The sequence below is a fragment of the Pocillopora damicornis genome, chromosome 11 (assembly GCF_964200805.1).
Source record: "Pocillopora damicornis chromosome 11, jaPocDami1.2, whole genome shotgun sequence".
Taxonomy (NCBI): Eukaryota; Metazoa; Cnidaria; class Anthozoa; order Scleractinia; family Pocilloporidae; genus Pocillopora; species Pocillopora damicornis.
Genome location: NC_142680.1, coordinates 21,979,106 through 21,994,781, shown reverse-complemented (window position 1 = coordinate 21,994,781; position 15,676 = coordinate 21,979,106). Strand labels below are relative to the sequence as shown.

Sequence of the window (15,676 nt, the reverse complement as noted above, 5' to 3'; positions counted from 1 at the left end):
TTAAATTCCTACGATATCGTTAACGTGTATATTCCATGATTTTTGCTTTTTCATGCACAAAATGAGCCATGTTCATCCATGATGAGAATATCTAAACAGCTTTGTGCAGCGACTTCATTAAGCTTCTTACTTCTTCCTATTCAATGATATACCCGACAGGATGCGTTATCTAATAGCGTCGTCACGTTACATACTTGCTTGAAACAACTAGGTAAAAGTATAATGGAAGAACTAACCCCGTGGACAGCAAAGCCCTTGTCTGATTGTCCGCTTAACTGCTCTTCTTACTTCACTAATCTTCCAGCAGTAAAGAAACGGATTTAAAGTCGAGTTAAAATAAACCAGGGTATTCACTATTCCAAGAGCGACGACTAAATGTGATGAATCTCCTTTTATATGAGCCATCAAAATTCCCACTACACTCATTGGTACATAACAAGCAAGTAACGCTAACTGCACCCACAGTGCACTGTACACTGCCTTTTTGTATCGCGCCATGTTCAATGCATTTGGTTGGGTCGGCTGTTGTTGAACATGACTTTGTACCTGAGCGTGTCGACGGCGAAGGGCACAAAAAATCTTAGCATATGAAGCAATCGAGATTAATAGGCAACATGAGATGACAATTCGACCAAACCAAGGCGCTATACGAGAATCTAACACGTTGCATAGAGTAGCGACAAAAGTTATAATACAAAGAGTAGCGACAATGATATATGTGCGCTTCAAAGTTACCATTTGTTTGTATCTCAGCCCCAAAAACAGGGCGAGAAGTCTGTCCACGCTCATGGCTGCCATTGTCAACAAAGACATAAGAGATAATCCATACCCTGAAATGGAGGCTGCTACCCATGCGAATCGACAAAGTCTCCACTCTTCGAAAACAACCGACATCCAAAGAGTAGCAGTGAGAGGCTGGCTTACAAGACCAACTAACAGATCACTTGTTGCCAGACAACGGTACAAGAGTTTGGACGGCGGATGGAGGGAAGACACCTTGTGAAGTGCAACGAAGATCAGAGAATTCCCAAGAAATGCTGTCAGGGAAAAGAAAATGATGATTGCTGACAGACGCAATGAGTATTGTTCAAATTCGCCAGCCAAAGATGAGGAACATACAAGTTCTTCAAATGTGTTCACTTGCGTTCCATCTCCCATTGAGTTTGCTGCCGCACTGAGAGCACCTGCGCAGCGTTGATCACTTAAACTTTTTTTTTTTTTCAAAATAACCATATGAAAACTTTTTCAGTTGCGTGTAGTCGTTTGAAATGTTTGGAAATACAGTCATTTGTGTCCAAAAAATGGTGAACCATTTTTCTTAAAGCCTTACTTTTGCCTCAGCTATGATTTATCAAAACGCGATAAGAACAAAACATCCACGAATGTTAATATTTTATGGCGCGATGGACAATCCTTCGTTACTCAGACGAGCAAGAGCTGTCAATTTCTTCACAAGAGTCACATTAAATATAACTCTTTGTAAACTTCTTTGTAACGGGTAATTCTGTCACGTTATTCTATCGATAAACTCTAGAAGTTCCCACCAAAGATGAAATAGTTTTTTTTACAGCGACTTTTCCTTCAAATTATCTTTGGTAAATAGGAGAGGCAGGATGTTTGTCGCCTAACAGTGTTAAGCGTCACAACTACACCACATGTATATTCAACTTGTTAGGTTCAATCTTTGAATGACTTTGCGCTAAGAGGTAAAATTAAAATAAAATATTGTGCGTTTTTTTCCATCCCACAGTTTAAGGCAAAAACCAGCCTTACTAAGAAAGAGTGACGTTGATAGCCGCATAAATGAGTTAGTGTTGTTTAAATTATGATCAGCTTCTGGAAACCAAATTTGAATGGGAAGGCGAAACGTCAATCAGTTGGAAACAACTTGAATGCTGACTGTGGACTTCTAACATAAAATCAGGGGCAAAAATGATTTATTTTCTCGACACCACTGTCGTTCACTGAGTTCAAAAGCTCATGACAACAAGAGGACTCTGTAAGAACCGTTTGCAGTCAATTTCATTTCACATATGCATTGCTGAGAAAAAAGTAAATCTTTGATGTAATCCACCTCCAAAAGATGGGGCGCATAATATTTCGTTTAAACAGCACACGCCGAGCGACGATGACTGAAACTTTCTTCCATAAACACATAAAGACTTCCTCATCAGTGTTTGCTCATTCAAAGTGCGTAAGCAAATTGTCTATTGTGCCAAAGAGTTGATTTCTTTTTTCCGGAACCTGTGACGAGCCTCTTGTATGAAATAGCAGTAAGAGGCAAATAGAGAGACATCTGTGATACCATTTTTTCACAAGTCGAAAAAGAATCCTTTTTCAGCTGATCGACCGTTGGAACCTGTGGACCTGTTCAAGAAGAAAACGGCTTTGAATGGAACATGAACTCGATAGACTGGAAAAACGTAAAATAATAAAAAAATTGTAAAAACAATAAAAATAAAGTATAACTAATCAGATCGCATGAAAGTGAGAGTCATGTGAAGCGCTCGGGAAGTATTTTAGTAATGTTAGGGTATGTGTATACGAAGTATGCTGAGTTTTTGGGAGATTTCTTCTCCGAGTATATTAAGTATATTTTGGTTGCCTTTGGCCTCGCACCAGCTGCAGGCATTGTAATCAACAACGTATGAATAACTGGGTTTAGTTTCTAAGGAAATTGTGTTGCCGCGTCGATGAGGGGTACAACGAGATAATTTGGTTTTATAATCTAACTGCACAAGGTAGAGTTCAAATAATGCAAATATATGTATATACCACACGTGTACAGTTGGTTATTTTGTACTGTAAAAAAACCTGTTTAACCGGTCGGCTACGCACACTGCGCTTCTCTATCCACTTTGCTTTTCCTGCCTTATGAGAAATGAGCAGAAAGACATGGCGGAATAAAAAGCAGTTGGATCATAAATAACCTACTAGACTATTCATTGGTTTGTAGTATTGCCTAGTACTTTCACTCCTTGTTTGAATTTGACGAGCCTGTGGGGAAAGTCAAAATACGGCACAACTCATAAAAATATTCAGGTATGCCACCGCCAGGTAAAGAAAATCCGAAAAAATCCGAAAAAATCACCATGAATCTTATTTCGCAAGATGATCATCTCGCAGCTGTAGTTTGGGCTGCCTGTGGTGTGAGTTCAGACAAGGTGAAGTAACGCGATATTTTCCTCCGTTTGAAGGTCATGCTCTTTTTCTGTTACAAAAATGAAAACATTAGGTACACAAAGTGTCCCATCTCAACCCGCCCATGCAACGCATACCTATTTTCTTATAGATGATGTCATTGATCAGGGGGCTGTGCACAAAGAATAACATTAACCAGAAATCTTGGGCTCATTTGATAAGTGTGGTGGTTTGTGGTCTTCGCGAGAGCCTCGTTGATTAAGGTCGAGATTTATCGGGACATGAAAGTTTCGCATTTCACTTGTTGTGTTATTTTTAAGTCAAACGTGTTTTTACGGCTCCTTTACGCGCAACGAACACGCCTAACAACTCACGTTCCATCACGTACCATAAAAAACGTCCAAAGTCCATTAGAACATACCCAATCATTGCACTACGTTAACATTAGGCAATTTTTCACGTGCTTGAATTGTATTCCATCAACCAAATTCGCATCTACGCGCGCCCGTGTATTATTCACTATTTATGACTCATTTCCTCGGGAAAGTTCACAATGTGTCATCAACTTTTGGTTTTCCTGAGAATGTCACGCAATGGTAAAAATATCATTATGGTCGTGAAACAAAAAGTGAGTCATTTGCATCATTTTGGTGGCAGTGAGAAATTTTTAACGCTTGCCATCCCCAGCTCGAAGCGTTGCTTCTAGGTTATCGCGAGCTAAATTTCAGAGGAATAAAATCAAATATTCCTACGTCGTGAGACCACTAGGAAAAGAGTACCCTCTCGACGCCGTTCGTGTTATAAGTCACCTTCTGAAGAATTCATCAAAATATCTTCGGTCTTGCAAAATTTTACAAATTTAACAGGTTCTTAGGGACGAATTCAACGCTCCATCGCTGACGAAACGTCGTTTTAAGGTAAGCTCTGAAATAATTAATTAGACCAAGTGGATTTTTGTCTCACCCACTCGCTGTGTTCCATCAATAACATTGCCAGTTTGTATTAACAAAGAAAAACTTATTACATTGTAAAATATAGACAATCCGGTATGAGGCGTGGGGTCTTGGTTTCATATAGGTCTTTCAGCAAAGTAAGCCGGCAACAACACACTAGAATAAAGGGGTAAGTTTCTAAAGAAACTGTGGTGCTGCGTCGGTGGGAGAGTAAAGCAGGTAATTTAGTGTTAACAACTGGGTTGAAAACGTAAATTAGCCACCGTAAAGGGTAAAAAAGCTGACGTTTCGAGCGTTAGCCCTTCGTCAGAGCGATGGCGAAGGGCTAACGCTCGAAACGTCAGCTTTTTTACCCTTTACGGTGGCTAATTTACGTTTTCAACCCAGTTGTTAACACTAAATTACCAACAACACACTAGACCATATGATCGCAGACAAGAGCAAGTTATGAAAATGTTATCGATCTAAAGTGCTGTGTCCCTGCTTACTCTATTTTTTTGGAAGAATATTTAGTGAGAACCGAGAAAACTGAGTGTTACGAGATAATCTGAAGCCTTTTTCCTTTTTATTTTGATTATAAACTACCGTCTACGTGTTACATCCTGTTCGCATTATAGAAATTGAAAGAGGAAGCAGTTGTCACAAACACACGTTTCGAGGGGAAGATGTAAAACATTCCTTGCTTATTAAATGATACAAAACTTGGCAGGTATTTTCAGTCAGAGAAAAATTTAAGGCGACAAATCAAAATACGAATTCTTTAACACATCATTTGACTTCTTTTGAAAAATGTAGGTTATATTAAGAACACAGCGTAACTGAATATTCATCAGCACACCTGTAGAAAATGAAAATAGGCTGAAATCCAGCTCACACATAGATTTTGGAATTAATGATCGTCTTCTTTGCTCTTTTCTTTGTCCTACATAAATTCACGAGTGAACCACATGATCCTCGTTCTAGTTCGTCATAACTTGAGTCGGAAATTGAACGAAAATTTGAAATGAGATTGCCTAATTGCATTTGCTCGTTCCACATAAAATCATGAGTGCTACCCGTTGGTGATTTTCATTGAAGGCATTCTGGGTGGCGAATATCTATCTATTAAGTTTAGTTTGAAATAACAGAAAGAAATAGTTCAATATGAAAGAAAGAAAACATAACAATTAATCCGAGTCATTTCGTTCGTGCCATACCCCCTGACTGTGGTGTATTCAAAGTTCTAGGGAGCATGCCCGAAGGTGTGGTTGCATAAACAACATGGCGCGATCGGTAAGAAGTAAAGATCGTGTAGATAATTATTGCTTCTAAAGGGAAAAGGAAATATAAACCTGGGGTAAAATTGTATCAAGTGGAAAGACTTGTCGACAAATGGAAATGGTCGAACAAAGTTTCGCATATTATTATGATAATTTTGCAGAGTTGCAAACAGTGGACAGCTGATTTTATGACTAGCGTATTTACGTGTACACTATAATATATCACATTTAAATTACCTACCTTAGAATGCCTAACTAAATTTTCAAAGTGGCTACCAAAACAGCGAAAAAAAAGTGCCGATGCGGCGAGTGCTCTCTATATTTTTTGACTTGTTGTGATACATCACTGGTGAAAATCTTTGAAGGATCTTTAACAATCCTACAAGATCTTTATGAAAACCTTTCAAGATCTTTACAATTCTAGTTAAGAGCTTCAGGGATATTTCATTCTCTTGTCAGGATCTTCAATGATCTTCAAAGTTCTTGCCAAGATCTTCAAGGATCTTTTACTTTCCTGCCAAGATCCTGAACGATCTTGGCAGGAAAATTTTGAAGATCCGTAAAGATCTTGGCAAGAAAATTCAAGATCTTGGAAAGAAAATAAAAGACCCCTGAAGATCTTGACAAGAACTGGAAGATCCTTGAAGATTTTGAACATTTATTTTTTATCCCACACATTTCTTTATAATTGTTTCTTGGCCAAGGCCTGGAGAGGTCAAGTATGATCGATATCTCGGATTTCTGGTAATGGAAAACTACCTTGTTGTCTCAAATAGAGTGAATTAATACTTAGAAACGAAATTGCCATCATATTTTAAGATATGTATATTTCTTTTTATTTTGCTTCCCTGGCTTAGTCTACTGATTACAAATTTTATTTCAGCAATTAAATTCCATTTTGCCAAATTAAACTTCGCTCCATCACGTGTCATTTCCTTGTAAACAATCTGCATTTAATCACGTATTCTAATCGCAATGTCCAACCCCACTGGAAAAAATTCACACTAACTGCTACCGATAGTGAACTTTTAACGCAATTCTCCCGCGTTTTAACTTTTTCTACGAATAAACTCGGCTTTTAACTACCTTGAACTTAATCCAATCGCATGTTTATTCCTTGTAAACAACCTGCATTTTATAAAGTATTTCACACACAGTGGGCAAAGTCCAGATAGTCAACAACCAATCAAGGAGCCCTCCCTCAAATATTATCCTTTTCTCTTGTGAAATGTATCTTCATTGGTCGAGATCGCAATATATCTTTGGTTAGATTCTATTGAAGATACAACAGAGTTTCAGTTTGATTTTCGTAGTAGAATGACATGGAATTATATTTTTTAGGCATCTAACTGTAGAAGAATAATTTTGATTTTCTCTCTGGTAGAGAAACGGCAGTAAGCGTTTGGTCTCATCACGCTACGCGCTCTCTCTCCGTCGGGGAATAGATGGCGTTGTGTTTAGACAATAGAGAAAATAGACCAAAAGATACCTGTGTGAGTTAAGCTAAATTACCTTTTTTCTCTCTTTCTCTTAAGGTGAGGTAATGCAATATTTTCGATCTTTTATAAAGTTATGCTCTTTTTCTGTTACAAAAATAAAAACATTAGGTACACAAAGTGTCCCATCTCATCCCACCCGGTCAAAAAAAAAATAAATCTTGCATGCTGAGCATGCCTATGTCTTTACTTGGAAGCCAGAAAATTCCCAATAAACTAGTTTAGTGCAAGTGACATTAATGCATGAGTATCACCTTGCTTTCGTGAGCTGTACTGAGAAATATTGGCACGATGACATTTCTATACTGCCGTAACCTTGGGCCAATATTCCCAAGTAAAGACTCGTGCTCGAATGGTTAGTAAGAAGTTAGTACTGGCTTTCGAAAATGTGATCTACATTGTACATGTATCTAAGGCTATTCTGAATTCCAGAACAATTGATTTCCTTGTGCCTCTACATTTCTTGAAATTTTTTGTACGTGAAGACAGCCAGCAAGGATTTTATGATATTTGAAAAACAACTAGTCTGGATTATCAGGATAGTTAAAGTTAGCATCAAAGACAAATCAATTCTGAGCACTAAACAGAGTAAACATGAAATAATTGCAAAAACAATTAGTTTAATATACATATACTGGTAAACCACAAACATCAGCACCTGTACCAAATTGAAATCCATATCAACATACATTAGCATGCATTAGTGTATATATTTCATTGTTTTTCCTGTCATAAGTGTCCAGTTGAACTAACAGGGGCACACATATGGATTTCGGTTCAACTGGAGGAAATTGAATAAAAACTTACACATTTTGTAAGTTTTGACCAGTAATCCCTATTTAAAAATCAGCTAAGAGAATTTTATTTTGGTTTTGCAAAAGTTGTTTCTTATGAGAAAGGATTTACCATAAACTCTCCCCTCTTGTGGAGACATGGTGGCCTTATGATTAGTGAGGTGAAGTCAAGAGATCTGCATATGAAACCTGGCCAGGTCATGTATTTTTGTGCAAAATAATTTACTCTCATAGTACCCCTCTCCACCCAGGAGTATAAATGGGTACCAGACATTAGTCAGGGGAACCTGATGAAATGACAGGAGGGAAGAGGGAGGGGGGGGGGGTAACCATGGGGTGGACTGTCATCATGTCCGGGGAGGAGTAGTAATACCTAGTCGCTTCATGTGAGGAATCCAGGATTATAAGCTCAGGGCCTGGATGGGCCACTGCTTAAATACAGACTTTACCTAACTACCTACAACAGCCTCTGGTTTAAATAATTTCAATTGCTTCTGTTACTAATTATACGAACTTGCAACATACAGATGGTGATTTTTTGCCCAATTTATTTCAGTCAATTAGGACTGTCTTTTGTAAATCTTGAAATTTTCAAAAATCCAGACAGAGGCGGAGTTTTCTATACTAATGTCGGAGCACTTTGTAGGCTTCCCGCAATCTGGCGGGACGCGTAATTAAGTACACAGTGGTAAAGGGCCCTTCCGCAGTAGCTACAAGACGCTGACAAAACTTTTTTCTCTTGACCGAAAATCACATCAAAATTTGCCTTTGCTAAAGTTCAAGTGTGCTGCACGTATCAGCACCCCCCCGGGAACCCCTATATATAAGAGGGCAAGGATGCGCGCCGGAATTTCGAAAACGACCCCCATAAAATTGTAAAAGGTACCTGAGTCTTATCCGTGTGGGAGTGGCAACAACAGATATCTACCCCTATAAAGTATCTATTTAAACTCAAAAAAATTGAAAAATCCCAAAAATAAGAACTTCTTTATCGATGTGCTCTAGAGGCTCAAGTCAGATCATTAAAATCGTCCTAGTGCTTATTAAATGCTTATTTCAGGTATCTTATTGAGCGAAAAACATCTTAAAAGGTACCAGCTAGGTCTCTGGCAGTCCACTAAAGTTGGAGACACCATAAAAGGTACCAGATCACTGATTTTGACCCCTGAAAGGTACGACAAGCATCCTCACCCATTTCTGATCGCCTCCTCCCCCACCTCCCCCACCAACCCTGTCAGCACCTAAAAACAAAAGATGCGATTTGCCAACTACGAGCTGTCAGTCTCATATTTCGTTAAATTCACGTAAAATGGTTATTTACCTATAAAAACTTTAGGCACTGATCTGTCAGATTTTTATGCTGACAAAATCTGTCCTGCTTTGAGGCAGGACGGCTGTACTTTTTTTTGTTTTGTTCGTCTTGACATAATTTGGTAGGGATTAAAATAACTGTACGTCTGTATTTGTTAAACAGACTTTTCAAGTGCATCTGGAGCTCGATCTGTGCACTTCTAGTCAAATTTGCAGTAAACTGCTTGCGTGTCATCCTTTGTTTTCAAGGTGTCCGACCAGGTATGACTGAAAATGGCACCTCGCTTTGATAAGAATCCTTTTGTTGTTGCTTCTTACTTCCTGAAATTATCACTTGAAATTCGCTCGGTAATGTAAAAAAAACAACAACAACGCGAGTAATACTTATATATCCAAATTCTTTTATCACAGGATAAGTTGTAGGAAGACAAATCGTGCAATTGGCAAAAGACCCCCCTCCCCCCCCCCCCCCCTTTCCCGCATCAAAAATCTAATGGTCCGTCAATAAGGTACCTTTTACATTATTCCAAAATGGGTTTCATTCCGGAATGAAATGAATTTCATGCCGCGTTTACATGCAAGATTATTAAGATGATGAAAACAAGTAGTAAAAACAAGTATTTACGTCCTTTTTCTATGCTTCCCTCGCTCCTAAAGAGGATTCATACAGATATGAGTGTCGTACCGCGTTTACTTTACACAGGTACAAAAGGTCGTCCAGAATAAATGTTTCGTTCTGGAATGAAAACCTCTATAAACTCATTCACAAATGATTCGTTTCGAATAATTTTACTCTGGTATGCGACAACCGGGATGAACTCGTTCTTGAACAAAACTCATTACGATATCATGTAAAAGGCTCCAAATAATTTTTATTCCCAGAGCATCATGCTTTTTTTCCTGCCAGAACACTATAAATTTCATCGCGTTGAAGCAATAACCCGCTTTGAACTGCTACGCTGCCACTGAAACAACGATTAGTGACCACAAAAGTAATATACTGTAATATTGTCAATTCAACATATGTAATTGTTGTCGAGTTAAGTATTATTTCTGTTACGTATTAGTCTTTGTTTTTGTATTAGTGACGCTTCGATATCATATGTCAGACCTCGTGCGTTGTCGTTTGCGGTAGATAGTTTAACAAGAGAGCTTATTGCGAGTGTTTCTGCGTTCATTGCGACTCATTCAGGCGTTACAGAGAGGACAATCGGTAAGCGACCGTATTATTGTATTGATTTCCTTGTTTTCTTTTCCTGTTACCGAATGTTGCATTGTTAGCTGTGTTTGCGCTCGTGTAATTGATATGTATTCGTGTCATAAAATTGTTTATTTATCTTAGTTTCAGTCCTTTAGTATCGCTTAGACTAGGTTTTTTAATTGTATTTTAGTTTGACGGTTTTGGACATCAAGTCATAATTAGTACGAATAAACTACGTTTGGAATTATAATTGGTCTTTGGTGTCTCGAATCAGTATTTCGCTCGATGTCCTCGTATTAAATCCTGTGTATCTTTGGGACATTCCGACGTTGTTTCGACGCCTGGAGCTATAACATAAACAAAAATCTTCATACAGGATAAATATTCATTTGAGTTGGTATCAATTATTGCGTGACTAGCTTCTAATATAGCTGGGATAGGGGAAAACACAACGTAAAACCTGAGCTCCCGGCAAAAAGTAATACCCAAGCGTAATATAATGACCGAAACAGTTATTGGTCTTATAAAATCATAAATAAACTAGATAAGAGTGTTGTGTTAGATTTGTTTACAAATTGTAGTGATTTATGCCTCGATATGCCAATAAAAAGTGGCGACAAGTAGGCGCACCATGTATATTTCATAGTCGCTAGCAAGTAAATTTTGCTGGACTTTGAGTTCATCTCACAATAGAACAACACGATCGCACAAGAAAATTTTTACAATAACTTTATAACCATCCTTTTGTCTTTTAAAAGCTAGAAGCTCAGTAGATTTTGTCATATTGGTCATTGTTAAAACTGTCTTTGTTTTGATGCTACTTTTCGACATAGAAAATGTATGTCGGACAAAACTATTTACCAAAAACTAAATGTTTCTTTGCCATCCTCAATAATGTCAGGGGATTAAGTTTAGTTGATAAAACAAAGGATTATGCCGACAGAAATACCGGAGGTCAAGTAAATTCGTTACATGAGGTCACACAACTCGGGTAATATTCAGAGTGAAAATTTGCATATTTGAGCGGTCCAACGAAAAACATCATTTCTCAAAAACTAAAATGTATTTTCACAAAAATACTACACCACAATTATTAGGACATATTGGGCTACAAAATATGAAAGTAGGAGAGAAAACGAATTTGGGTGACTTGCCGCTGTTTGTCTGATGCATGTTGACATTAGCTCTTAATTGGCTTCTGATTTTGTGTCTATGTATCCCTCCCATTCTCAGAAGGGAAAAAAATATTTATTTTGCAACTGGGTAATATGTTGAGCTGATGTTTATTTTTCATTTTCAATCACCTTTTTTTCAGGCTAGGATTACATAAAAGAACAACTTTGAACGAAGCATCAGTCTTCTTACAGTTGCTATGGCTACAGGAAGAAGTTCAATTAAAGTTCCATGTGAAAATGAAGACTTACCTGACAAAGAAAATGCACCAAATTTTGACGAGGACACTTTACGAGGTGAGCTAGGTTCAACTTCGGCTTCAGTAATTGTTAGAACAATTTCTATTCGATCAGGATCAGTTTCAAGAATGCAAGCAGATGTGGAAAAGGATATATACAGTGTATGAACACTTTAAAGGATATTTGGCCAATCATGACTCTCTTCTATGATTACAATATGCTGTTCATTGAGAAGATCTATTACACAGAAACTTTTGCTATTTTCTTTTCTAACAGTTCAAAGCAATAACACAAAGTTATAATAAGTTAAGACTATTTGATCATCATATAACATCCATTGTGTACGTTTGCATCATAGGTACCATCATCATCATCACCATCATCATCATCATCATCTTGCTATTTTAATGAAACACAATCACTTTGAAACCTTCAACATTCCCTCCCTTCTCCTCGAGCAACCCACAGGCATTTGATCTTCATCCAAGCCAAAGAGGGTGGGGGGGGGGGGGGGGGAGGAGTTTAACCCTACCTGACTGGCGTTAAGGAATTTCAATAAAAACTGTCACATCTAATTTCCAGTAGAGTACAAGTGTTAATTATCATTGAATATGGAGGTGTTTAAGGTAGATAGTGTACTTTCACTAACAAATGGCTTAGAAGAAATAAGGCTTCAAGGTCTAGGTTTTAAAGCTTGGTCAATTTGTTTTTAAAGCTTGATCGACTAGTTGAAAGTCAAATTGCTAATTATTTCGCCTTTTACATAAAATTGTGTGGGGCATTTGAATGTTTTATTAATTTTGCCCAGGGAATGGGAATTTTAGGGAAACCTATCTCCAAAAATTTAAATGCCCAGGGGTTTGCCTCAAGTTGAGTGATGCTTAATTCTCATTGTTATTCTTACCCATGATGTCACCTACATCATTGGCATCATCATAACTATTGAAAATCTTGGCAGCTCTGATTATACACTAATAATTATTAACTACGACCACAGACTTTGACAGCTATTTTTAATTTTTTTTTTCGAATTATTTTATTTTTTCTTTGCAGCCACAGCTGATGTTTATAGAAATGAGGGTAATGAGGCCTTCAAGAAAGGAGATTTCATCAATGCTATTCATTTTTACACCAAAGGAATTAAAATGAACTGCAACGAGAAAGAACTGAAGGCCAAACTGCACAACAACAGGGCTATTGCACATTCTAAAATTGGTAAGATGATGAGAGCTTTAATAGGCATTTTTTTTTCTATTTTGAAGCTATTGAGTTGTCAGTAGTAGTTTTCTGAAAAGGTGATAATTTTGAATGCAAGCCCGGAAAATTTACATCTTATCTTGGCCTCTCAAATATACAAAGAAGTAACCTCTTACCCCAGATATCAACGAGCATCACAAGTTTTTCTCAAAATTGTAGTAATGGTAGTTGGTTTGCAACATGTATGGCTAATCAGAGATATTTATTTCAATAACAGGAATTCACCAGGATTCACTAAGGGATGCAGAAGCAGCCATTGAGTTAAATCCAACTTTCCTCAAGGCAATTGTGAGAGGTTAGATATGTTAGCTGTACAATAATAATAATAATAATAATAATAATAAAAGAACTGAACACTCTAAGGTTAAATGAGGTTAAATAGAGTTCAATCTTGTCTCAATTGACTTTAATTAAGAGGTCGAGACCACCCAGATGTACATTTGAATCCAGCTCTTGACTGCTACGCCATTACTTTCCATTAATCATGATGAGAATATTATTTGAACGGGATTAAGAACTCAATGCGGAATGCAAAGCAAAATTTCAGCATGAATATTTTAGTTCCTTAAGTTCAATGAGTCACAGGTGTCAGATATGTTAAGAGCGTGTCCACGAGAGCACCGGGCAGTCGTGCTACATGCCATCTCACCGATTTTAATGAAACTTTGCCAGTTTAAAGGGTCTACCCCAAAACTCAAAACGACAAACTGGTTTCTGTTTTGGTTTTTTTTCCGGGGGGAGATAGACCAACCCCCTCGGTTTTTCTTGGTTTTCACCAAGGAAATCGCTTCAAATAGGTAAAATGCATGAAGCTCTCACTGCAATGGTATTTAACTGATTACTCTGAGGATTTGCACACATATTATTACATTCTTAGTTAATGTCTGCTGCGAGTATCAGTCCGTTTGATCGACGGCTTGTCAATCAACAGAGGCAAATATACACCTGTGTTTTTAGACTTTTCGATTCATCTAAATATTTTTAAATTTTGAGGTCAAATATCTCCCGTTGCCAGAAAGCTACAACACTAATCCTAATTCCCCTTTATAACCCATCATTTCATCTCTGAAAATCATCAAAAAAATATTTGGGCACTACCGTATTTTTGTCTTGGATGCCTTTTAAAATCTGCGACTGTGACAAGTTTCTCTCAACTACACCTGTCACGCAATTCTTGCTCTAGGCGGTCACTTGACAAAATAAACCTACATTTTTTAGCTCTCTATACAAGACGATTGATCAAGAAAGGTGAAAAATGTGAAAAACTTTCGAGATTTTTTGTAGGAATGGAAAATTTCACGTTTAGAGAGATGCATGTAAACGAAAAATCAATGGGAAAATCGTAGCGTTTCTTTTTTCGGTCGTTTATTACTTTAAAGATTTGCTAAAATCAGCAGATAGGCTTTTGTACGGCACAAAACATTCATTAGTCTATAATATGGTTGTTAATCATCATCATTGCTCATTTTATTTCATGCTGCGTGTTGGTTGATATTACTAATTGTTCCAGTGTGCTACAACTTCGGCTTTTACAGACGAGAAATTCTGCGCTCTCGCTCGAGAGCAAATATCAATAGTTCTATCGGACCAAAAACTGTGCCTCGATCCCGAAAATAAAATTAAAATAGTGTTGTCGTTGTCACTTACCGCCATCGAACATTTCCATGCAGAACTCCGCTAAGCTAACATCTGTTGTGTGACCCGAAGACTTTTAGTAGGAATTATTCAAGCGCGTTGTTCATGCTGTCTGTAAATAACAATTTCAGAATAATCTGCAGATCTCTATGATTATTTGCTTGCTTCGATCGCAAAATATCTGCATATTTTTTTCAAGCACTCTATTACTACACATAAATCTTCATCTCACTAGATCGAGTGTTGCCGGCGTTTAATTGCGTGACTTGTAAAACTTTTAAATAAGAATCTGAGCCAGCGGTAATTTGACGAGTAGCCTTCCTGGAAATTTCCCTTGATGAAATCCCAAGACATAGCCAGTTGTTTTCGTGAGCAAAGACAATAAATATGAGAGAAAAGTGAGATGCAAATGTCTTCTTTTTTTTTAGCTTAATAACATATTTACCCTCTCCCGCAGTCTTCGTCTAAATTAAGGTCTCTCGTCATCTTCTGCCTTGTTCGGTCAGTTTCGAATTCTGAAGCTAGATCATTGGCATCGGCCTCTCCGTCCTCATTCATATTTACAGAGGGGGACCTCATCAATAAACCAATTTTTGTTACGGCAGATAACCGGCTGAAGTATCGAGCGATTTGCTGCTGTATCAACCGGTCAGCCTTAGACAACATTTCTGGCTGGTGTCGTCTCTTAATCTCGATATTTGGGAAATCACATTAGAGGCGGTTGTCTTACTAGTTTCCTCCCTTGTCTAGCACACGTCTAGGAGATAATTCTCTGCTTTCTGAGAAAAGGTGGCTGTTTTTTGTGTTTTCCAAAGAGCCCATCCCAAGTCCTCTTGGCTAGTTAGGGATTGTTCGTCAGAATTTTTACCTGAGGTCCGACCTCGAACGTAGCCGTCCCCTATAGAATGGCAAGCCGATCTTAGTCCATTTCCTCTTGATCTTATCCTAAGCGGAATTTTTTGTCGGCTTCACTGTGTTTGTCTTTGTCAGGATACATCCTTCTTTTAGCAAGAATATCTGGCTTTCTTGTTCCGTCTATGACGGATTGGGTATAGTTCTCGCGATGACCCGCATTCAGAAATCTGTGCACGTTGCTAATAAGCACCCGCTTCTACGACTAGTTTGCTGAAAGTTTCTAATGTGATGAGCCTAGTGAGATCCTGAGGTGCTTCAAACTGTGCCAGTTGGTCTGCGCTATAAACTTGTCGCAGTTCTTA

The 15,676-nt window shown here is 37.9% G+C and overlaps 2 protein-coding genes across 2 annotated transcripts; one reads left to right on the top strand and one right to left on the bottom strand.

Moving 5' to 3' along the window:
• Positions 1-231: 231 nt before the first annotated feature.
• Positions 232-1,173, bottom strand: LOC149038263 (melanocyte-stimulating hormone receptor-like). The gene has a single exon (XM_089187993.1). It carries the CDS (start codon positions 1,156-1,158, stop codon positions 232-234), a length of 927 nt encoding a protein of 308 aa, XP_089044119.1. The 5' UTR covers positions 1,159-1,173.
• A 10,290-nt stretch (positions 1,174-11,463) lies between these two features.
• Positions 11,464-12,847, top strand: LOC149038262 (hsp70/Hsp90 co-chaperone CNS1 homolog). Its single transcript, XM_089186447.1, has 2 exons — positions 11,464-11,624; positions 12,621-12,847. The coding sequence occupies exons 1-2, from the start codon at positions 11,528-11,530 to the stop codon at positions 12,845-12,847; spliced, it is 324 nt and encodes a 107-aa protein (XP_089042573.1). The 5' UTR covers positions 11,464-11,527.
• Positions 12,848-15,676: the final 2,829 nt, after the last annotated feature.